At 46.6% G+C, this 25,370-nt stretch overlaps 1 protein-coding gene across 5 annotated transcripts in view; it reads right to left on the bottom strand.

The window, feature by feature from the left end:
- TTK (TTK protein kinase) overlaps positions 1 to 25,370 on the bottom strand; it is a 35,619-nt gene that overhangs the window by 10,048 nt on the left and 201 nt on the right. Inside the window, exons 1-14 of one of the 5 annotated variants that reach the window (XM_069974685.1) lie at positions 25,065 to 25,291; positions 20,874 to 21,026; positions 19,774 to 19,996; positions 19,018 to 19,124; positions 18,085 to 18,228; positions 17,582 to 17,696; positions 17,426 to 17,495; positions 15,777 to 15,868; positions 15,487 to 15,577; positions 14,296 to 14,431; positions 3,079 to 3,272; positions 2,473 to 2,606; positions 1,642 to 1,762; positions 450 to 542 (exon numbers count right to left, since the gene is read on the bottom strand). In XM_069974685.1, the coding sequence (XP_069830786.1) occupies positions 450 to 542; positions 1,642 to 1,762; positions 2,473 to 2,606; positions 3,079 to 3,272; positions 14,296 to 14,431; positions 15,487 to 15,577; positions 15,777 to 15,868; positions 17,426 to 17,495; positions 17,582 to 17,696; positions 18,085 to 18,228; positions 19,018 to 19,124; positions 19,774 to 19,996; positions 20,874 to 21,015 (1,662 nt within the window). In that variant the 5' untranslated portion in view covers positions 21,016 to 21,026; positions 25,065 to 25,291. Of the gene's footprint in view, positions 1 to 449; positions 543 to 1,641; positions 1,763 to 2,472; positions 2,607 to 3,078; positions 3,273 to 14,295; positions 14,432 to 15,486; positions 15,578 to 15,776; positions 15,869 to 17,425; positions 17,496 to 17,581; positions 17,697 to 18,084; positions 18,229 to 19,017; positions 19,125 to 19,773; positions 19,997 to 20,873; positions 21,032 to 24,843; positions 24,989 to 25,064; positions 25,292 to 25,370 lie in introns of those variants that run through there. The other 4 variants (XM_069974683.1, XM_069974686.1, XM_069974688.1 and 1 more) reach the window with 4 other exon arrangements.

Genomic DNA, 25,370 nt, shown 5'->3' with positions numbered 1-25,370 from the left:
TGGTGGCATTGTGGGCAGGGCTAAGTGGTGCTTCGGCCGCGAAGCCCCACCTAGGTAGCACAATCCGCACATAAAATATCACATTTTACTGGAACAAGCACCATGATGTATGATATAAAATAAAGTATGAAAACTGCTAAATTTACCCTTTACCCTGTATAGAAAAGTCATAATGCAAAAAGTGAACTGTCACTTTAAAGTGAGCCTCAGGCCCCTTTCACATGACAGTTTCTTCGGTATTAAACATGGACAGAGATAATTTCTATGATCACATAGACACGCATACATGGGTGTTACAGGTCCTTGATCCCCCTATGATCTCTGAATGAATGGGTCTGTGCTAATGCGGACGGCTACAAATGTGTGGACCGGGCCTCAATGAAGTATTGACAATTATTGTTACTTAGCCCAATTAGACATCAGCATACTGGTCATTTGGTCGCATTTACCTTGCTAGATCCACCGGTACCAATCTGTTTCAGAACTGCATACACTCGTCCTTTAACTACAATGCATTCACTTGATGGAACAGGTGTAGCAATCTACAAAAGAAGAAAGTAAATTTCAAATGGTTCAGGAAAAGACCAATACGTTTATGTTCGGGCCAATTCACAAAGAGCAAAAGCATCGGATCCCGCCTGCCTCAGTGTGACACAATTCTCTATGGGAGGCCCGTAAAAGAGCAGAGGTGTGCGAGCCTACCTAGACACACAGACAGGCAGGATTCCGCCCGCTTTTGCTCTGTGTGAACTAGCCCTAAGAGCTGGTATTTAATATGTTTATAGAGCAATATGTTTATTCTTAAAGGGGTGCTCCAGCGGGGGGCACTTTTTTGGGGGGACCGGAGAGGAGGTGGCTGAAATAAGAGACGTCCACTTACCTTCCCGGTTCCAGCGGCGGGTCCCGCATCACGGCGCTCCGGTGCCTGGCCGCTTCCGGGTGTCTGACGCCGCCCGAGACGCTACGTCTCAGGGCCGCTCAGCCACTCAGTGAAGGAGGCGGGATCCGAGCGGACTTCAAACGGATCCCGCCTCCTTCACTGAGTGGCTGAGCGGACCTGAGACGTCACGTTACGTCTCGGGCCCGCGTCAGACACCCGGAAGCGGCCGGGAACCGGGCACCGGAGCGCTGTGATGCAGGACCCGCCGCTGGAACCGGGGAGGTAAGTGGACGTCTTTTATTTCAGCCACCTCCTCCCCGGTCCCCCCAAAAAAGTACCCCCCCCCCCCCCCCGCCAGAGCACCCCTTTAACCTTGCAGAGGTGCTACTGAGTAGAATCTCCAAATTTGCAGATCTGGTCTTGTAAACAAGGTAAACATTTGGAGGGTTCTATTATACTGTTTATGTTATATCTATATCTATCTATCCACACATATACATACATATATATATATCTATCCACACACAGATATACACATACATATATATATATATATATATATATATATATATATATATATATATATATATATATATATATATATATATATATATATTATATTATATATATATATATATATATATATATATATATATATATATATATATATATATATATACATACATACACACATACATATATACATACACACTGATATATAACATTCAATATATACCACCAATAAGGTAGATATTTATTACCTGAAAAGGTTGTAGAAGGGAATTAGCTGGGGTAAGAGGAGGACAGCTCGAGCGGTTGTCACACGGAGTAGACATCAGCGACAAGGGTCCTAAAGAACTTTTCACTACAGGAGTTCTAAAACTAAAGCACATGTAACCAACATGTAAATTAAGGCGACAAGATAAAAAAAAAAAAAAAAAAAAAAAGTAAGGGTGCCTTCACACAAACCGGATTCACAGCGGATTTCATGCTTAGAGTTTGCAGCGAAATCCACTGCAGATCCTGGTACTGGAATTTTCAATGGGGTTACATACCCGCAGCGAAATTTTCATTCCGCTGCATGTATGTAACTCATCCCCTTTTTACTCTGCGGAGCCAACAGCATACATTACCTGCTCGGCGCTGCGGCTGCACGAGAGGCTCCCGGCTCCGGTCGGCTGAGCAGGACCGATGGGAGCCAAGAGCCTCACATGCAGCCGCAGTGCCGAGCAGGTAATGTATGCTCTCTGCGACAGGCTGCGGGGGGTTAACTCACATACTCACGGCGGGATGTCAATCCCACTGCAAGTGCTCTCATTTTAAAACTTAAAAAATTAAACACTTAGGGGAAAATTTATCAAACATGGTGTAAAGTGTAACTGGCTCAGTTGCCCCTAGCAACCAATCAGATTCCACCTTTCATTCCACACAGACTCTTTGGAAATAAAAGGTGGAATCTGATTGGTTGCCAGGGGCAACTGAGGCAGTTTCACTTATTTGACACCATGTTTGAGAAATCTCCCCCTTTATATTGGAAACACATAACAGTAAGCAAATACACCAACACTGGCTACAGACGTATCTACAATTACCAGTTCATATAATCCTCCTGCGGTTTGGCAGGAGTAGCACAAACTAAGGGAGGATCACACTTCGGAGGCGGCCCTGATGGAGATACTCTTTTGGGCGCAGGATAAGCGCTTGGCTCAAAACTCATCCGCCTTCCCTAAATGAAACAGATATTGGTGTCAATTACCAGAGAGATACAAATAAAGTTATCAGACACAACCATATCATAAACATGTTAACAAACCTTCATGGTGTAAAATGCTACATGTAGCAGAACGTGCCACCAATTTTGTAACACTATGAACAAGTAACCGCATAGCCAGGAGGCCATTAGTACTCCCGATTGGTTGCTACATCATAAAACATTATTGGCAAGTTGACAAAACCGCATTCATCCATTACATCAAAGCATTCCTATTAAAGGGGTTATCCAGCGCTACAAAAACATGGCCACTTTTCCGCCTCTCTTGTCTCCAGTTCAGGTGTGGTTTGCAATTAAGCTCCATTTACTTCAATGGAACAGAGTTTGAAACCCCACCCAATCTGGAGACGAGAGAGGGGGAAAAGTGGCCATGTTTTTGTAGCGCTGGATAACCCCTTTAAAAGTATAAAGTAAAGGGAACAATCACCTCTGCTTGGAAAAGGTCACTAGGTACTTCAGGAACTTTCCATCTCCATTTTGCTTCCACATTGGAGGGTTTTGGCGGATCAGGATGCTTAAGGCGGACATTGCTCTCAATTTGAGGGCAGGGTTCAGAGGTTCTGTTAACGTCCTGAGGTTTATATGGAGCTGTGGTAGAGTCTGTGTCATCCATATTTATGTCTAGGAAATGGAAAAACAAACAAAGAAAACTATTAATATACTGAAATAAATAATGCTGCATGTATGTCATTAGGTGGCGACATGTCAGACATGGTAAAAAATTTTGATTGGTCCGGGTCTGAGTGCTTAGACTAGGGATGTCACGATACCAGAATTTTGAGTTCAATACCAATACTAGCTTTCTTATTTCGATACTCGATACTAAAGAAAGTTTGGAAAAAAAATATGTAAAAATACAAATATAATATATTTTTTTTGAAAAAAAGGGAACAGGGATTATAAGAACCTTTATTATGATTATTGTTTTTTTTTTTATTTAAACTTTTTTTAAACACTTTTTAATTCCTCTCTACTCCGCAGCATACCTCCCTGTGCACAACTCCCAGTATACCTTCTTATGCACTACAACTCCCAGCATACCTTCTTGTGGTGATTTGTAGTGCACACGTGGGTATGCTGGGGGTTGTGGTGCATAAGAAGGTATGCTGGGAGTTGTAGTACACAAGGAGGTATGCTGGGAGTTGTAGTACACAAAGAGGTATGCTAGGATGTTTTGTCAGGAGGCACAACTGCAACTCCCAGCATACCTCCTTGTGCACTACAACTCCCAGCATACCTCCTTGTGCACTACAACTCCCAGCATACCTCCTTATGCACTACAACCCTCAGCATACCTCCTTGTGCACTACAAATCCCCAGAATTCCTCCTTGTGTACAACTCCCCACAAGGTGTGCTGGGAGTTGTAGTGCACAAGAAGGTATGCTGGGAGTTGTAGTGCACAAGAAGGTATGCTGGGAGTTGTAGTTGTGCAGCAGCAACCTCCTGACACAACTTCCAGCAGCACAACTTCTTGTGCACTACAACCCCCAGCATACCTCATTGTGCACAAAGAGGTATGCTGGGGGTTGTAGTGCACAAAGAGGTATGCTGGGGGTTGTAGTGCACAATGAGGTATGCTGCTGGGAGTTGTAGTGCATTAGCAGCCTCCTAACACAACTCCCAGCAGCATACCTCCTTGTGCACTACAACTCCCAGCATACCTGCTTGTGCACTGCAACTCCCCACAAGAAGGTATGCTGGGAGTTGTAGTGGACACAGAGGTATGCTGGGAGTTGTTGTGTCAGGAGGCTGCTAATGCACCACAACTCCCAGCAGCATACCTCCTTGTGCACTATAACCCCCAGCATAGCATACCTCCTTGGGCACAAAGGTGAGAGTTGTAACGCACAAGAAAGTGTGCTGCTGGGAGTTGTAGTGCATTAGCAGCCTCCTGACACAACAACTCCCAGCATACCTCCTTGTGCACAACAACTCCCCACAAGAAGGTATGCTGGGAGTTGCTGTGCCACTGTACCGGAGGACCCCGAGGGAAGGGGGGAGGGCAGGATTGTGGACACCGGAGGGTGCGAGGGACCGCATTGCACCGGCAGGTCCTGGGGGTCGTGCGGCGCGGGGGACCCGGCTGCAGCAGCGGGGACTGGTGGGTACGGGGGACCCGGCTGCAGCAGTGGGTCCTGAGGGGGGGGGGGGGGGAATAGTTAAATGACTGCCGCCCGCGAGGTCACGGGCCGCAGTCATTAGCAGTGGGGGCCGCTCCATATGCAGCAGACTGCTGCTGCATATGGAGCGGCTCAGGAGGTGTTAATGCCGCTGTCAGGTGTGACAGCGGCATCTACCCTGTAAAATAGCCGGCACTAGCGATCGCTATGTGCCGGCTATTTAAATTTGGCGCCGCCGGGAGCGGAGAGCGCGCGGGCGGAGGAGGGGACACCAGGGGGCGGCACACAGAGAACATGGCTGGCACTCAGGTAGCCGCCGGCCGTGTTCTCTGCACCATACGTAAGTTAAGCTGCGTTATTAGGCAGTTTAACATAAAGTATCGATACCAGGAAATCCTGGTACCGAACCTTTTTTCTGCCCGAAATATCGATAGTAGTATCGATATTTCGGTGCATCGTGCATCACTAGCTTAGACCCATACCAATTGTGACAATCGGTCCGGAGAACCATGCTAAGCGCAATACTCTCCCGGCTCTGTGTCACGTGATCAGTCGGGCTCCAACAGATTGCCTATGTAAATCTATGGAGCCCGAGTGATATCATGTGAAGCAGAGGCGGGAGAGGATCGTGCTTATCGTGGTCTTCCCCCGGCTCATGCTCACAATTAATACTAAGTGTTCAGACCCAGACCGATCAAAACTTTTTGACATGTCAAAAGTTTTCCCAAACAGGTACACTTTAAAGCGTAACTGTCATGTTTTTTTTTTATTGCAGAAATCAGTAGTATAAGCGATTTTAAGAAACTCTGTAATAGGTTTCATCAGCCAAAAAAGCCTCCTTCTGTACTCAAGAAGCAATCTCCCAGCCTCCCCCCCTGACTTCTTATCTGTGCATTATCAGGCAAACACGTCTTCATTACAGAGAAGCCAGTGAAGACGGGCTCTGCTCTCTCCATTGTAAGCCTATGAAGGGGGGAGGGGCTGAGGGAGATGAGGGAGCAGGAAGAGGTGACATGAAGGTCAGCTGTTTGTAGACTCTCCAGGCACCTAAAACGCAGGATTCAGGTGTCAGAAAGGTCAGTGCTTATCTATGAACTTACTGAGAGAAGATTGCAGGGTGTTGTGCTTTGCAGGACTGCTCCGTGCTCAGTCACTCCTAACAGCCCCTCCCCTCTCCATAGCCACATAATGGACACAGAAATCCTGTTTCATCTGATGTGAGGGGGGAGGCTGGGAGATTGCTTTTTCACTACAGAAGGAAACTCTTTTAGTACAAAAAAACCTATTACGGTATATTCACACGGGCGGGCTCGCAGCGAGAATCTCGCTGCGAGCCCGCCCGTGTGAATATACCCTAATAGGTATAGGGTCCTGTCAGTTCCCATAAACTACATACTTGCTGCGGTCTAAACGACCGCAGCGAGTATGTAATTATACCGCCCTTAACCCCTTCTGCTCCCGCCGGCTCCCCCGCTGTAAGCAGCATACATTACCTGTCCTTGCTGCACGGGTCCGGCGTCCTGCTCTCCCGTCCGGCCAATTAGTGTGTTGCCCAGCCGCAGCCACTGATTGGCCGGGCGGGAGAGCAGGACGCCGGACCCATGCAGCAAAGACAGGTAATGTATGCTGCTTACAGCGGGGGAGCCGGCGGGAGTAGAAGGGGTTAAGCGCGGTATAATTACATACTCGCTGCGGTCGTTTAGACCGCAGCAAGTATGTAGTTTATGGGAACTGACAGGACCTGCCGGGCTCGCAGCGAGAATCTCGCTGCGAGCCCGCCCGTGTGAATATACCCTTACAGAGTTTCTTAAAATCGCTTGTACTATTGATATTTAATGTTTTCAGAAAAAGGACCCTGAAATGACAGTTAAACTGGCAGCCCTGTGCCAAACGGCCGGGGCTTAGGTTGTGTATGCATTAGGCTGGCACACCCTCTCTGTCCCTCCTCCTCATCATTAGGAATGCTCCAGGTAGATTGTCTCCTATTCATAAGCTGTGTCAGCCCGGCACAATGTTCAGACAGGAGAAAATGTTCCAGTGGCATTCTTAATGAGGGTGGGGAGGAGGGACGGAGGGGTGGTGCATAGTTAGGGCACAGATATTCTAAGCCCCGGCCATTGGGCACAGGGATGTAAGTTTAAAATAACTGCAGAGTCACTTTATTTTTTTTTTATAACTGTAATTTTTATTGCAAAGATTTTTCAAAAAATTTTTTGCACAAACAGAACAAAGAATTACAGGGCATGTACAGGATAATGTGAGAAACAGCAATATGATGAGGTACCAGCAATAAGTATAAACATATCAGGCACAAGTAGGTAGAAATAGTGGCAGCACCTAGTTCTTCTGTGACCATAGCGGCACAGCATAGTTCTACAAGGATAATCAGAAAACATAGATAATACAGCAGCTGTCGTCTGATGATATCTACCTGTTACTTATGGCTCAGACAAAAAGTGGAACCAAACTACAGCCCCATAACAAAACCTTTTGACAAACAGACAACACAGACAAACTAAGACAGGACTCAACACCAAGGAGATAGAAAAAGGGGGGAGGGAAGGGAGGGGAGGTGGGAGGGACAGGGAAACTAGGGTCTACTGCCAGAAGAGGCAATCATATCAAAGGAATCCCAAAGGATCCATATGGACTCAAATTTATCAATGGCATTATTAAGGGAAGCAGTAAGCTTTTCTAGGGAACGCAACTCCCGGATTCTGGCGAGCAAACAAGGCCGGGAAGGAGGGGATGTTTGCTTCCAGGCACGAGCAATTAAGGACTTGGCCGCTGTCAGGATAGTGAGTAACAACTTCGCCTGCTTTTTCCGGAGGGTCTTTGGGAACAAGTTCAACAGACAGATTCCAGGGTCCCTAGCAATGGTAACACCCAAAACTGTCGAGGCCAGTCTGCAAACCTCTACCCAAAATGGGCGGATAAGGGGGCAATCCCAAAATATATGGAGGAGCGACCCCACACTACCTGAACACCTCCAACATTGTGAGGGGATAGCATTATTTAGTTTATGGAGGAGCTCAGGCGTATGGTACCAGTGCATTAACAGCTTATAGTGGGATTCCTTATATGTGGTGCAGATGGAGGATCTTGCCGCCCTGTCCCATATCACATCCCAACACTCTGGGGGGAGCTGCCTGCCCAATACCGCCTCCCACTTATCCATATAGTGATGTCTAGCCTGGGAGCCATCAGAGGGTGAGTTAATAATTCGATAGATATCTGATATCAACCCTGATGTAGAAACGCCCCCTCTCACTAATTGTTCAAAGGCAGTTGGTTTCGAGACTGTGAGGGATCCCAGGCGAGACAGCATAAAATGGCGGATCTGTAAATAGGTATATTGCTCTGAGGGCGGTAGCTCAAATCTGTCCACAATCCTGTGGAAGGGGAGAAGGGTGCGTGTAAGTGGGTCTACCATGTCGGCGAACTGAAACAGTTTTTTGGAGCCCCATAGTCTAACTATATGAGATTGTAAACCAGGCTGAAAGTCAGGATAGAGAAGGAAGGAATTTAAAGGGGACGTTTTGGAATAGAGTTTAAATTTGGAGGAGCAGATGGACCAGATGTGCAAAGTAAAGTTAATGGGGCCAAGGAGGTTTAAATGGGAGAAGGAAGGCGGAGAGGGGTGCCAGAGAAAGGAGTTGGGATGGAAAGGTGCTAGCCATATTTTTTCAATCTCAGCCCATTTCTTATAGGCTAGGTACTTGGACCATGCAGTAATTTGTCGCAGATGAGTGGCATAATAGTAATGTAGGATATTAGGTACTGCGAGGCCTCCCTGAGTCTTACTACTCATCATAACCGAAGCGGGAATACGATGCCGCTTTGCCGCCCAAATAAATTTGAAAATATCCCGCTGTAGGGTTTTTATCTCGGATAGTGGTATACGCACCGGGAGAGTTTCAAAGAAGTAAAGTAACTTCGGGAGGATCGTCATCTTGACCGAAGCCACTCTACCCAGGAGGGAGATGAAATGGGAGGTCCATTTGGCCAGAAGGGCCCTAAGTTCTTTAAAAAGAGCAGGATAGTTGGTCGCGTATAGTGAAGAGTATGTAGGAGTAAGCCGGATGCCCAGATACTTAATAGAGGACTCAGACCACTTGAATCGGAAGACAGATTGAAGGTGTGTTATCGTGGAGCTAGGGAGGTTGAGGGGCATGATTTCAGATTTAGAGGTATTTACTTTATACCCAGAAAGTACTCCAAATTGGGAGAGCAAGGCCCTGAGTGCCGGTAGGGTCGTATGAGGGGACGACAAGGTGAGGAGGACGTCATCTGCAAAAAGCATGATTTTGGACTCCTTGCCTCGGACTGATACACCACGGATGTCTGGGCAATTCCGGATGGCCGCCGCCAGGGGTTCGATACAAAGGACGAACAAAAGAGGAGAAAGCGGACAGCCCTGGCGGGTGCCATTCCGAATTGGAAAGGTCCCAGACATCATATGTGGGAATTTGATAGCAGCAGTAGGTCGTGTGTATAAGGCCTCAATCGCAGTCAGAAAGGGTCCCCGAAAACCACAGCATCGGAGGGTCTCAAACATGAATGGCCACCCTAGGCGGTCAAACGCTTTCTCAGCATCTAAACTAAGTATCAGGGCCCTCTCCGACTGCTGATTAACTGCATCGATAACATCAATTGCACGTCGAGTGTTATCCCCCCCCTGTCGTCCAGGCACAAAACCCACTTGATCGGCATTGATAAGTGATGGCAGCCAATAACCTAGGCGGGTGGCAAGTAGCTTAGTAAAAATTTTAAAGTCTGAATTTAGGAGGGAAATAGGCCTGTAATTGGCACATTCTAAAGGGTCCTTACCGGGCTTGGGGATAAGTGTAATGTAGGAGTGGGACAGTGTTGTGGGAATAGGGGAACCTTGCATAAAAGAGTTAAAGAGGGACAGGAGTCGAGAGGATAACTCAGAGGAAAAGGTTTTGTAGTAGAGGTATGTGAATCCATCTGGCCCCGGTGCTCGTCCCGACGGGAGGGACTTCAGTACTTCTGATAGCTCCTCCTCCGTAATAGGTGCATTTAGGGTTTCCAAGGCATCTGCAGACAAAGTCGGCAAGTTGCAGGCAGACAGGAACTCCCCAATACGCCGAGAGCGAGCATCTGGGTCAGAGGGTAGAGTAGAAGGTAGTGAGTATAGGTCAGTGTAGTACTGCAGAAAAATGGAGGATATATCAGCAGGGTTATAGTGGAGTCGCCCACCAGGGTCCCTTAGGACCTGAGGAGACTGGGCCAACGCCCTATCATTGAGCATATTTGCCAGTAGCGTATGTGCTTTGTTGCCCTTCTCATAGAATCGCTGTTTAGAATAAACAAGCAGCTTTTCAACTTTAGATAGTGATAGGTCTTTTAAGCGGGCTCTCGCAGCTACAAGTTTCCTCAATGTCCGAAGGGAGGGGGACTGAGCAAGGGAGCGTTCTAGGGTTTGAATGTCACATTTGGCAGCGTGCATGGCCAATTGGGCGTCTTTTTTCTGTCGCGAACTGAGGGCTATACAGTGCCCTCTGATAACAGCCTTATGGGCTTCCCATAGAGTCGATTCAGAGGTAACTGTCCCGCTGTTCTCTAAAAAATAAGTGGAAAGGCATGCTTTGATTGAATCACGGGAAAGTGGGTATTTTAGCAAGCTCTCATTCAAGCGCCAGTGACACTGGCGGGTGGGGGATTTAAGACTTTTAAAGCACACCAACACCGGGCCATGGTCCGACCACGAAATCGGGTCAATAGAAGCGCTTTCAAGGAGGCGTACAGTAGGAACATTACCAAAGAAGTAGTCAATTCTAGAGTGCACGCGGTGTGGGTGTGAATAGAATGTGTATTCCCTCTCCGCAGGGTGGTCAATACGCCAGAGATCAAATAAATGATGTTTGCGGATAAGCTTACGGAATTCAGCAGACAGTCTGGCCTGGTCTACAGGCACTGGACGACCCGAAACCGAGTGTCTATCCAACTTCTCAGAGAAGGACAAGTTGAAATCGCCTCCTAGTATTCTGGGGGCCGGGGGGTATTTTGCGAGTTTATTGAGCACCCTACGGAGGAAGGGGATTTGACATTTGTTGGGGGCATAAACATTACAAAATATAAGAGGCTTCCCGTGCAGTTGACCTTCCACTATTACAAAGCGACCTCCCGGGTCTAAAAAGGAGGAGGAGACTTGGATGGGAAATGAGCGGGAAAAGAGAATCGCTACTCCAGCTCGCTTAGAGCCACTAGATGCGGCAACGGCTGTGGGGAAGGCATGCCTAGCAAAGGCAAACGTAGCAGCTCCATCAAAGTGAGTTTCCTGAAGGAATGCCACATCAGCCTTCGCATGTTGCATTTCCCGCAGAGCTAGTCTACGTTTCACATTAGAATTAAGGCCTTTCACATTTAATGTCACACACTTAGCCATATGGGTAGCATGATGAAACGACCAAGCAAATGTGATGGCTTACCCACATAGAGAATACCTTATGGCTGACAAGTCCTGGCCGGGTCATGTCCAGTATTGCAATCTCCGCGGCAGAGACCCTAGAAAGGAAGGGAAGGGGACAAAAGGGGGGAGAAGGATCGACAAGGACAACAAAGACACAAGACAAACAAAACAGGAACCCCGTAGGGTTCAAAGCACTCGGCTCAGGTCCTGGGTACATAATGCCAGGAAGTGGGGAAGAACAGAAAAAGTAATGGAAACTCGGTGTGGAACACCGTAGAAAACACAACCAAAAGGTTGAGCAACAGTATCCCCTTAGGGGGGGGGAAGGAATCACCAACAAAAGATACATAGTGATGTACAACTTCAGGTAGAGAACTCAGGCCATCCAGCTATGAAGGAACTTTACAATTCTAAAATAAGCCATGTGAAAAAGAAAAGGAGAAAAACAGGGCCTCTCGGCAGCAGAGTGAGAGGACCATCAGGGGGCTACAGAGAGCACAGCGGGTCGTTGTAGAGGTCTCATGGAACCTTAGTCAGGTCTGCTTCTGGGCCGGGACCAGGCTCTCCAGAGCGAGGACGTCTCCTCTTCTGACGTGCAGACTGCCACACCGGTGGAGGGGGAGGAGGTGGAGGTGCAACAGTCCAATCTGAGATCTTGGGAACAGGAATGTCCAGAAGATCACAGAATTTCTGAAGGTCTGCGAGGTTACGGAGAACAGCGGATCTGCCATCTTTACGGGCAGATAGGGCAAATGGAAAGTTCCACCGATACGTAGCGTCATAGTCCCGCAGAGTAGTTAGGAGTGGACGGAGGAGGCGGCGTTTCTGCAACGTTATCCACGACAAATCGGGGTAGAGTTGTAATGTTGCACCATCAAAGTCCAACTCGCGGAGGGAGCGCGCTTTTGCCATAATTGCCTCCTTGATGGCATAGTCATGTAGGCAACAGATAACATCTCTTGGTGACCCATTGGTAGGCTTAGGTCTCAGAGCTCGGTGCGCCCTGTCAAATTTTATTTTGTGACTGGGTGGCTCACCTAATATGGTGTTAAACAGGCCTTCAAGAGTGTCCATCAAATCGGTGTCTTGTGTAGCCTCGGGGAGGCCCCGTATGCGGATGTTGTTGCGCCTGCCCCTGTTATCCAGGTCCTCAATATGGCGTTGCATGTCATCGAGTGCAAGAGCCTGGGTGGAAACAGTGGAGCACAAGGCGCCGATGTAGTCCCTGGTGGAGTCATGGTCATTTTCAAGGGTATCAACTCTCAGGGATATATGCTGTATATCTTTCCGGACCTCCGCAATTTCCACCCTACAGGCTTCCTTTACCTCAGAAATGAGGGACTTAAAGTCCTGCTTAGTAGGGAGTTGAGATAGTATGTCATGCATCTCCCCCTGAGACCTGGACCCCACCACCGAAGTCTCGGATTCAGAGTCAGTGTGAGGCCAATCAGCCTCCTTATGTGAGGCAGATCGGGTATGTGGCTCAGATGACTTAGATGTTATTGCCTGTCCTCCTCGCTTCACCCTGTCCCCTTTTTGAGATTTAGTAGGGGCAGCCATCATGTACTGAGATATGCGCTGCTGGCCCTTTAAAACGGCAAGGTCTTTGAGCAGGGTCCCAGGTACGGAGAGAGGGTGGGGAGATATAGAGGGATCGGGGTCCCTACAGATCTCCAATGTGTCAGGGATAGTACCTGTGGTGGCAGGGGAAGGCCCAGGAGGAACGCCGGCGGAGCTGTGTCGCAATAGAGGCATGCGGTATAGGCCGCAAGATGGCGGCGCCTCACTCCCTCTCCCGGCCTCACTCGTGGCTCCGTCTGAGCTGTGGCGGCGGCCGCTGTACCGCGTCGGTCCCCGAGAGCGGCGGAGACGGGATATGCCCAGGGCCCGGTTCGATGGACCTCCCGGACCGCTGGGACCAAGAAGATCCCGTCGCCACGTGTCACGAGGCCTGGGGCGCAGCACCACTGCCGGACGTGTGATGTCCGGGGGGATCACCGGGGGGCCGGGGTCCGTCTCGGGGCACTCACAGGATGGTCCGGGGGTCCCCCTGATCTTCCTCTCCATGCACGGAGGTAAGTCGCTGCTGTGGGTGCAAGGTTTGGCTGCGGATGTAGCTGGATGGCCGGGAGCTCCTCTTCTATGCTGCCGCTCTCATCGGCGGTTCGCCACGCCCCCTGCAGAGTCACTTTAAAAGAGGAGACTAAGGGTCGTATTCCACGAAGTGATAATCGGCCTGATCTGGCTGGTTATCGCTCAGTGGAATAGAGACAACAATCAGCCGATGATAGTTTCATCGGCTGATCGATGATTTTAGGTTTGAACCTAAATAAACTGGCACCCACAGCGCATTGCTGCGTGGAATAGAGTTGCGCGGCGAGCGACCGACAAATCCACAAGCAGCATACATTACCTAAGCATGTTGCAGGTCTTCTCCTGCGCTCCTTCTTCCTCCCAGTCCCGCGCGCAGCAGCAGCTTCGGAGCGGCCTGTCTTAGCTGATAGACCGCTCAGCCAATCACTGGCCAGGACCGCTGCGGCCAGTAATTGGCTGAGAGGTCTGTCAGCTAAGACAGGCAACACCGAAGCTGCTGCTGCTGTGCACAGGAGTGGGAGGAAGAAGGAGCACAGGAACAGACCTGCAACATGTTTAGATAAAGTATGGTGTTTAAACAAGTGCTGCAGGGACAGCCGTATCGATGTCCCTGCAGCCCTCGCTAAACGATTATCGGGCCGTGAAATAGGCCCAGTAAACGAGCACTGATATTGATCGGGCCCCCATCGGCCCGAGGAATAGGACCCCTAAGAAATTTAATATAAAACTTTTATACTTTGTCTCAAGATCAGCTGCTTGATTGGGCATCCATATGGCTAAAAATAGCATTTTCTGCAATGCTTTGCCACCTTATACACATGTATTCTTTGTGTCAGGGGTTGTGTGAATTTTTGAAGGCACCAACACAACTGAAGTTAGAGAGAAGAGTCCATAACTAATAGACCCTACAAAACCACTTCACAGATAAGGCAGACAAAAACAAATACTAAACACTGGTATAAAGAAGGAAAAAAAAAAAATTAAAACAATTACCCTCATCTCTTCGGACATGGCTGCTTGGATCAGCTCTTCTGATTATCACTGAAGAAGGAGTCTTCATTTCTAAACTGTCTTCTGTAAACTGCATTGGATTAGTGGGGCTGACATTGGGGCTAATAGTGGTGGACATCTAAGAAAAAGTCATTGAATATTTAAAACACATTAAATTACATCACAGGCCTTATTTTTTGGATGGCAAAGTAGAAGAATAGTAAGTATTATTCACTTTAATTAAAGCGACTCTGTACCCACATTCTCCCCCCCCAATCACTTGTACTGTCAGATAGCTGCTTTTAATTCAGGTCCGTTCGGCAGGTCCTAAATAACTTTTAAACTTGCAGCCCTGTGTCAAGTTGGCGTTGCCTAGAGTGTCTGTGCCCTAGACCTGCACCGCCTCTCCCCCATCCCCATCATTAGGAATGCCACTGGTAAAATTTCTCCTAATCATCACCTGTCTGAACACTGCACATGAGCCTTAACGATCCAGCACATGTGCAGTGTTCAGACAAGTGATGGTTAGGAGAAATCCTGCCCAGGCGGGGTTCCTAATGATACAAGCAGTTTTAGAGAGGCAGATTGTGGATACAGAGTCGTTTTAAATCTTTGAGCAATCACACGCACTCTGAATCAGACCGTATTCACACTATTTATTTTTAGGCCTAGTTCATGCAACGTAAAAATAAGGGGCAAAATACGTCAGTGTTTGGACAAATACGGCCTGAAATAATGATCATGTTCTTTATTTCAGGCCATATTTATACAAATATTTTATCCTTTTTTTTGCGTTGTGTATACATGGCTTTAAGATGTGGCTCATGTTTTGATTGGTGAACTCCTGGACAGACTAGATAGTTCACCAAAACATAAAAAAGGAATAAAAACACAACATTAAAAAAAAGGATTATTCCACCTCTCAATTGGGATAAATACACACACTCCACTGATGAGGTTTGTTCACCAATGGTGGTTTTTAGCACATCAAACATTCCCTTAGGCTTCTATTCAACCAGTGGGGGCAAGAGTCTCAGTATGTCCACAGTTGAGGATTTTTGCTTGTGCTGTAAGTTTTTTTTTTTTTTAAACATGGTGGCCCATGGGTAACAGTTTACTATGGTATATACCCCAGAGTCACAATACAGACATGATTGGATATTTTGGCTTTGACAGATACAATGAGCATCTAACCTTATTCCCAGGAAGAGGATGGTCATCGCCAGTGTACTTGGGTTTTGACAGAGAAGGTGCGACTGGCAGACGCATCGAATTAAGTGGTTGTCTAGAAAAAAGCGGTAAAAAAAAAAAATTAAAATGATTAAAGATTATACGTAAGCGAAGGAAATCACTTAAGGCCGACAGGGTTAGCGGACATTGTGACAGGTAAACTTTAAACACCAAGCCCACTGGAAGCTGTATACACACACACACACACACACACACGACTTTTGAGAAGCTAGGGAAATGAAACAATACAGTACCTTTTAACACTTGCGATGGAACGGTCATGATTGCCGGCACCAGATTCTGGAGGGGTTAAGGACTGTACAGGGACTCGCCCAAACTGAAACGTCTAGAAGGATTAGAAATAAAGAGTGTTTAGTGTATTGTCCCACAGACTATGCACAGGACATGCGGCAGCATAAAGGCCCTATTGCACTGGACTATTGTCATGCAGAAAATCTTTAAAGAGTCACTGTCGTATTTATTTTTTATTTTTGCAGAAATCAATAGTCCAGGCGATTTTAAGAAACTTTGTAATTGGGTTTATTAGCCAAATATGCCATTATCTGCATTTAAAAAGCCTTTTCCCAGGTCCCCCCTCCTTCCTGTTTTCCATCCACTGCAAAAAAAAAAAAAAAAATCAGAAAATTGTGACTTGTTGCATCAGACGTACCCAGTCTGTTCTAGGGAGAGGGGAGGGGGGGGGGGGGGGGGGGGGGGGGGGGGGGGGAGTTAGCCGACAGCAGAAAGCAGATAACAGAGGATTACAGGCACAGAGCTGGGTGACAGCTGTAATCAGAGCTCAGAGAGGTCAGTGCTGACTGTCAGAGGAGATAGAGGGTGAGGTATTTGTAGATTAACTCTGTTGTCCTGTTTTGGTCTTTTATTTAGCTCTCTCCATAGGAGAACAATGAAGACAGGGGGAGAGCTTCAAACTGCTTTTTCATGATAAAAATGCATTTTTTCGGCTAATAAACCCAATTAAAAAGTTTCTTAAAATCGCCTGGACTATTGATTTCTGCAAAAAAAAAATAAAAAAATTTCACAACAGTGACACTTTAGATCGTTCGAATTTAAAAAAAGATAATTGTCCTGCTTAATAGCAGGCAGCGATCGAAAAATCGATTGTGTGTCGTTGATTTAGACCTCACCCTATAAATCATCATTAAAAGGAAAAGTCTGGCAAAAATTTTTATTTAAGTATTGTATTGCCCCCCCCCCCCCCAAAAAAAAATATATACAAATCCCAATATACACTTATTACGGGAAATGCACATAAAGTGCTTTTTTCCCTGTGACATCACCATGTGGTCCGGGAAGTGACATCACCATGTGGTCCGGGAAGTGACATCACCATGTGGTCCAGGAAGTGACATCACCATGTTGTCCAGGAAGTGACATCACCATGTTGTCCAGGAAGTGACATCACCATGTTGTCCAGGAAGTGACATCACCATGTTGTCCAGGAAGTGACATCACCATGTTGTCCAGGAAGTGACATCACCATGTTGTCCAGGAAGTGACATCACCATGTTGTCCAGGAAGTGACATCACCATGTTGTCCAGGAAGTGACATCACCATGTTGTCCAGGAAGTGACATCACTATGTTGTCCAGGAAATGACATCACCATGTTATCCAGGAAGTGAAGCCTTGATGCAGTAGTAAGTGCAGGAAAAAAAGCTCTTTATGTGCATTTCCCGTAATAAGTGTATATTGGGATTTGGGCAATACAATACTTTAACCAAAATTTTCGCCAGACTTCTCCTTTGATCATTTGCTGTAATTCCGCATTCGTTCTCTAATCAGTGTAATACCGAATCATTCCTTCTTTTGCTAGGATCAGACGGAGTAAACAATCGTAACTAATGACTAACGTTCTGTGTAATATGGTGAACAATAATTACCTTGTTGGGTACATTCACTAGAGGCTTCCTTGCAATTTCATCACATTCTTCAGGCGAGCTGAATTTCTGCCTGTTGACAAAAAAAAAAAAAAAGTTTACTTCTTGTATTAAATATAAATGCATTAAAAAATATAGACAAATCCTTAAGTTGGATACCCAAATGAAAGGACCATGTTGGTGGAGAGCTCCTCAGAGCTGTCATTGCGTATCCTCAGGGGTCGTCCAAGCACAGAACTTTGAACATTTTCTCCATTTATGTGGCTTGAAGACACTGCAACAAAACACCAATTATTGCACATGATAAACACATGAAATGGCAGGTAAAGTACTAACAATACATCCAGTTAGGGCTCTATTCCACGGGACAATTATCGTTCGCATAATCGTTAACGATAAACGATTTCACCCATTTACATGGAACGATAATCGTTACTTATGATCGTTCTCGCTGTCGTCTTGTCGTCGCTATTGCGAACGATTGAACGAGGTCTTATTCAATGCAAACGATTTGCGAATGAGCAACGATAAAAATAGGTTGTTAAATGATCAACGATCTCTCGTTCGTCGTTTAATCGTTAACTGCTATTCAACCGAACGAATATCGCTTAGATCTGAACGATGTAACGATAATCGTCCCATGGAATAGGGCCCTTACTTACAGGACAAGTTCTCTTTATCTTCTTCAGAGATGAGCTGAGGTTTCTTCAACTGCAGGTTCTTCATAGCCAGCTCGATCATTTCAGCTGGAACGGCTCTACTATCCCTTCCTTTCTGGAGTATCTGCTTACTCTTTTGAAAGTTTCCTAGAAAATGATGGCATAAGGTTTTATGTTTATATGTGCTCCTATAAAGGCTGCTACATTTCAACCACCATGAAACGAAATTTCAGTAAGGCATCTGTTTTGATCAGTTTTTCCATCGACTTGCATTATAAAAAAAAAAAAAGATCAAAAAATAATTTTTAAGTACACAAAAAGTAGTCAACCTCATTTTTGTGTTTGTTTAAAAAAAAAAAAAAAGGATCCTTTTTTCTTATAATGAAGTCAATGGAAAAACGGATGCGCACAAAGGAATATACTTTTTTTTGTAAAAAAAAAACAACAAAAAAAAAAAACACGGATTGCAAAGATGTAGTGTGAACCCAGTCTAACTGTGTTAGGGCAATTTATGAAATACCCTCTTGGGCAATGATGCCAGAAGTTGGTATCAGTCAGGCTAGGGTATACTTACATACAATGGGGGAGATTTATCAAACATGGTGTAAGTGAAACTGGCTCAGTTGTCCCTAGCAACCAATCAGATTCCACTTTTTCCACCAGATTCCACTTCTCATTCCACAAAGACTCTTTGGAAAATGAAAGGTGGAATCTGATTGGTTGCTAGGGGCAACTGACCCAGTTTCACTTTACACCAATGTTCCCGTCAAATCGATAGGCACAATGCCAGAACCTGAAGAACCCCATTATAAAAGACAGTGAGGTCAGTTAAGCACCCCGAAATGAATTTAAGAATCACATATAAAATAATATATAATCTACAATAAAGGTTTACACAGTAAACAACAAGAGAATAGGATGTGAGTATGAGATTACCTTCAGACCACTCAAACTGGGCAAAAGCAGTGTGAACAAAAGAAAAGTTTTTGCAGTTCAATCTTGCCAACTGGAATTGGTCCCGTGCCTCATCTGGGTCCAGTATGCTGAAAGGTGCAGAGAAATATTCTAAATAAGTAAAAAAGGAGCAGGAAAAACTGTAGTCTAAAATAAAAAAACCTTGATGCCCGTAGCAACCAATTTCAAGTTTATACCTTAAAGTGAATGTACATCAGGTACATAATTTTTTAAAAAATTTTCTTACACGAGACAATCATCGCCGGCGGAGATCCCAGTGGCATGGTCTTTTTTTTTTTTTTTAAACTGTTCTTTTGGCGAGCACTGGTCCGGCTCTATGCACTGGGGCATGGCTCACCGCCCCCAGTGTGAACATATCCTCTCCCCTCTGTGACAAACCTCCATTACAATCAATGAAGTCACATCACAGGGGAGGGGATAAGGTCACACTAGGGGCTGCGAGCCTGCCCCCAGTGCTCGGCAAAAGAAGAGCACCAAGCACAGAAAATGGGTGTCATTTATAAAAAAAAAAAAAAAAAAGATTCTGGTGCAGATTGGCTCATGTAAAAAAATAAAATAAAAAAGCTGATGGTACAAAACAAATCTAATTAAATTAAAGGTAACATTGGCCCTGGCCTATGTCAGGGCCATGCAGCTATGTAACTGTAGCAGGATAATCAGTAACTGGTGGAAGTTTCTACAATCACAGGTGACATTTCTGTGAATCCTCATACTTACGCTTTCAACTCTGCGAATCGGACCAAGATTTTGGCATAGCTCTCATTATGGCTGTACTTCTCTGCAGAAAGCGCCTCAACAGCCTGGGTGTAAGTATCAATCAGTTTATTGAGCAGAATCCTATCGCTCTGTGGCAATCCTGTCCTCTCCAGCTTTAATAGTGAAGCCAGCCATTCTTCTGGGGTCTTTGGGGTTAACAGATGATTGAAGATGCCCGAGTGCTCTGTGAGAGAGAAAGGGTATGGTGTATGTATATATATATATATATATATATATATATATATATATATATATATATATATATGATAGAATAGGGGATTTGATCAAATCCCAGGAAATGATGATGAGATGACCGCGTCGTTCCATCATTTCCCTAGGAAATTGATCAAATCTCTGATCCCTTTCAGAGAAATGACGGAATGAACTCTCTTACTTCCTGCAGCAACATAGAATTTGCTTACCGTATCGCCTCTCTGCTCCCCGTCCGACATACCTCCTGCTCTCCCAGCCTGTCCACTCTGCTTCCCGTCCGCCTGCCGGGAGGTGTGCCACTTCGCTCCCTGCCTCGGGTCCGTCCACCTCACCCTGCGACATGCCTTCTGCTCCCCCTGCCGTCCCTGCCGCCGTACACCTGCCGGGAAGGTGTGCGGCTCTGCTCCCCTGACCGCCCCGCCACCATATGCCTGCCAGGAGGTATGCCGCTCTCCCCCCATGTCCACCCCGCCTCCATATACCTGTCGGGGAGGTGTGCCGCTCTGCTCCTCCAGCTGCCAAACAGCCAGGCAACTCCTCGGTCGTTTATTCCATCATTTCCCTGAAAGGGGTCAGACATTTGATCAAATCCCTAGGGAAAGGATGGAACGGCACAGTCATTCCATCATTTCCTGGGATTTGATGAAATCCCTGGATTATTTCACTGCAATTTACATATTTATATCTCCTTTATAGCCAAGATTCACTCTCCTGTGTATAGAAGGTCCCTCGTAAAACATGGCACCCTCAAGACCCAGCTCGATGCTAGCCTCCGGGGCACAGTTCTGATACAGCGAGGAACCTATTTCAGACAAGTGAAACAGAACTGATCTAACCGTGCCGCTTACCTGTAGTGTCGGCAGAAGATTTGGTGAATGTTAGCTCATCTGTCCAGTTATCTTCATTCCCATACTTTGTCTTAAAACTCTTAACTCTATCCAAAATGGAGGCAATCTTCAATTTCCGTTCACTTATATCTTCATCTTCCATTTTAAACAGATCTAAACTAAAAGTGAGAGTGTCAGCTGAGAAGATCTCACAATGAGGATATTAAATGCAACTAAATAGGTTTGTCTATATTACATGTATTATAGAAACCGTATGTATTAAACAACCCATGTCTATATGTCCGATTAGAAGCCCAGGCGGCCAGTATGTACATCCAGGGAGGTTGTGGGTGGCTGCACATTACCCTGTACCTCCGGCTGGTAACATCTATTGATAAGTGTAGTACTGGCTTTGGATGCAGATTGTATGTTTGGCCGATATGGGGAAATAAAGGCTCATAATTATACTAACATAATAGCAGCTAATGTAGAGCAACAAAACCCCATTCAAATCTGTGTAATGGACTATACTAGCTTACAAAGTGGTCCTTTGGAGGCGACCATATTTTCATGGCAGGAATAGCATTTGATGCCGTGCTATTGTTGCCAGTGGCAAAAGTGAACATGGTCTTGAATAGGAGAAGTCCGGGCCCGACATTATTTTATTTTTATTTTTTCTAAACAGCCGAGGAGGAGGTGTCTGAGCATAACAGGCACCTACCTTCCCAGCTCCAGGGTCTGCTTTCCTCCACTCTGGTTCCTTTTGCCCTAGCTAGTTCCATAGCGAGGTCCCGGCCTGGCCACTGACTGGCTTAGCAGGCCTGACATATCACATCCTGTGTCCCCGTTTCAAACCAGGGACCAGCCGGGGACTTGGGGTCCGGAGTGAAAGACAGTGGACCCCAGTGCCAGCTGTTTAAAAAAAAAAAAAAAAAATGCGGGACCACGGACTTCTCCTTTAAGGCCTTATTACATCAAATGATTATTGGCTGTACTTGTCCGATAATCGGCCATGACCTTTGGTGTAAAAGGTCATATTAAAAGGCAATGATCAGCCTGCATGCACGATGTTGGCTGATCATCTTTCAACATGATGAATAAAAAAGGATAACAGAGACCATCTACTGGCCATCGTGCCGCTGAGACCACCGCTTCCTTCAATGGGCCACCTAGATGCTCTACGACAGGGCTGTCAAACTCAAATACACAGTGGGTCAAAATTATAAAATTGGAAAAAGTTGCGGGCCAACCATGATATTTAATGAAGATTGAATGCAGCGTTTCTGGCACTGTCGGGTTCTATAGACTTTGTACACAATAAAGCAGAAACGGGAAGAAATGGCGTAAAAAGGAGCGCGCTCTCATTTATTCTAGAAATCATCGGGGTCTCAGCACCTGACAGAAGAAAACACTTGACATGTCAAAGATTTGAAAGATTTGAGAAAGGGATGACTTATGTTACTGGCGTCTGATATCAGTTATCACCGATAAACATCCAACCGAGACCGTATAATAGGTTAGAACAGCTACTGTTGGCAATAGTATCTCTGGAAGTGACGGCTAGAGATGAGCGAACTTGCTGGATTTCTGGTTTGTATAAACCAAAAATCTCGGCGTCTGATTCCCGCTGTCTGCTCGCTCTTTTGCTGCGGGTGGATACAGCGTAAGGAACGCCTGGAAAACTGGGATACAGCCATTGGCATCACGGAGCGAGCACATAGCGGGAATCAGACGCCGAGATTTCTGGTTCATACGAACCAGAAATCCGGGCAAGTTTGCTCATCTCTAGTGATAACATCATGCTCCGTGTGGGTGGTTCCCAAATCCTGACCAATCCACAAAGAGTGACAACTAAGAGGAAGTGAGGTACAGATGGGAGAGCAGTCAGGGTCCCAGACAGGGGCGTAACTACCACTATAGCAGCTGCTATGGGGCCCACCCGCTCCTGCAATACACTGGGCCCCCTGAGCTGTCATCATTTGCAGCACTAGGTGCACAGCTTAGAGTAAGTAGGAAGGAATGGGGGCCCCAATCAAAAGCTTGTTTTGGGGCCCAGCCATTTCTGGTAACACCCCTGGTCACCACACTCCTGAGCCGGACTATGGACGGCACTCGGCTAGCCGATGGCAGGCAAACCCAGAATCCCGGCACTCACCAGATCAACTCTTATATAGTCAAGCGTATTGCCATACATAGAATAGACGCATGGCGGCCAACCGGCAGCTGATAAAAGACCGGGAGACTGAAACATGTCCTATGTATGGTGATATGCCACACTACATACACAGCAACAATGGTGAGTGCCAAGACTATTTATTACATAGTGACTGAGACTGGTTATTCCACATACTTGTACAGCGCAGCCGCCGAAGGATGTGTGTGTGTGTGTATATATTATAAATATATTAGGGCTGGGCGGTATACCGCAAAAATACCGATACAGTCACTGGCGTCTGTTAACCGACCTCAACTTAGCCAGGACAGTATCTGCGGTATTTTTATATTTTTTCTGCTGCTCCTCCACCTCTGACATGCGGGAGGTGGAGGAGCAGCAGGGCCCAGGTGACAATGACGCCCCCCACCGGCGAGCGCTGCACATGTCAATGTGCTGTGTGTGTAGGGACGCCGGACTGGACGGGTGGGCGCATGGATGGACAGGTGCGGCGGGACGGGGCCGGACGGGTGGGGAAGGAGGGGTTGAGGGCGCTCGGCTGCGGGGGGCAGGTCGGGCGGCATTATCACCTGGCCCCTGCACCTCCCGCTCTGATAACGGCGTCCCTGCACATGTTATTGTGCTGTGTGTGCAGTGACGCCGGCATGTCAGAGCTGGAGAAGCAGCTGACCTGTAGTCCCCTCAGTAACAATACAGGGCTGTAACATAGGAGGAATGGATGTGCTGCAGCAGGCTGGATAAGTTATTGCTGTGTGTGGTATCCTGCCTGCTGCAGCACATCCATTCCTCCTATGTTACAGCCCTGTATTGTTACTGAGGGGACTACAGGTATCAGCATGCACCTCCCTGTATAATACACTGCTATCCACCTGCCATCCCAATGTGCCCCCTGTAAAGTTACACGCCCCTATCCACCCCTCCGTATAGTCATACACCCCTGTCCGCCCTCCCTGTATAGTCATACACCCCTGTCCTCCCCCCCACGTATATTCATACACCCCTGTCCTCCCCCGTATAGTCATACGCCCCTGTCCGCCCTCCCCTGTATAGTCATACGCCCCTATCCGCCCCCCCCCCCCCCCCCCGTATAGTCATACACCCCTGTGGGCCCCCGATCCCTATGTGCTGCCTGTATAGTCCTGTAACCCGATCCCAACCTCCTGTATAGTAATACACCCCAATCCATCCCCCCCATATAGTCATACACACCTATCCCTCTATGACCTGTGTATACCCTGTAGAGGCTGTATACCTGTATATACACATGTTCAGGTCTCTGCTGAGACCCCCTTAGGCTAGGCTCAAACTGCGTTTTCAGCATCCGTTTAACGGATCAGTTTTTTGCAAAAAACGGATGCATTTGTGTGCATCCATTTTTGATCCTTTTTTCCATTGACTTCCATTATAAAAAAAAAAAAAAAAACGGATGCGTTTTTTTTGACGCACAAACTGTGTACTGTTGACACTACTTTTTTGACCGTTAAAAAAAAGGATCCGTTAAACGGATTGCAAAAACGCAGTGTGAACCCACCCTAACAATGACAAACATAGCATGGCAAGTGGGTGTGGTTTGCAGAAAGGGGTGTTACATAATTATCGTTCAGTTATCGTTACCGCGGCTGCATGTGCGATAAACTGCAACATTGATTTAGGCCCTAATTGTGTGTGTGTGTGTGTATATATATATATATTACATGTAGAGGTGAATATATATATATATTTATATATATATATATATATATATGAGAGACAGAGCTGTAGACAAAGCCCAATGATGACCACTATATATATACAGGTAATAGGGAGGCGCAGACCCACCTGATCTCACACAACCAGTCACGTGATGTCAGGTGAAGCGCACAGAACAGGCGCTTCTACCCTTCTATCACTATATTACACTATGAGGCGGTATTCTATGTCAGATAGCCAAGGATATAAGGCGATATCCTCTATACAGCGCTGTATATAAGGGATAGCTACGGTCAGGGCCGCTAACTGTATAACGTCCGCTCCGCACCCCACCCCCAGCTCCCGCGCACCTCTCAGCCAGCACTGCCGGTACTCCGGTTACTGTCCCCTCCGCAGAACGGCAGCCGGTGAGGCCGGGACGGAGAACAATCCGCTCACTGTCACCGTACAGTCAGCGCCCCAGCACCGACTCCCACTGCAGACAAACCGCTGGTTTGAAACTCGCCACATCCCCAATGCTGCGATATGATTGGCCGGCGCACACTGAACCGGAAGTGACGACACTTCTTTTCACTTCGTCTCCCGCCGCCATCTTTATTTTGGGCAGTCTATTATTTACAGTCGTAATGTAATGTTATATTTGGGTTTATGGAAAC

The sequence above is a fragment of the Dendropsophus ebraccatus genome, chromosome 6, assembly GCF_027789765.1.
Source record: "Dendropsophus ebraccatus isolate aDenEbr1 chromosome 6, aDenEbr1.pat, whole genome shotgun sequence".
Lineage (NCBI taxonomy): Eukaryota > Metazoa > Chordata > Amphibia > Anura > Hylidae > Dendropsophus > Dendropsophus ebraccatus.
This window is presented reverse-complemented; position numbering and strand designations above follow the sequence as displayed.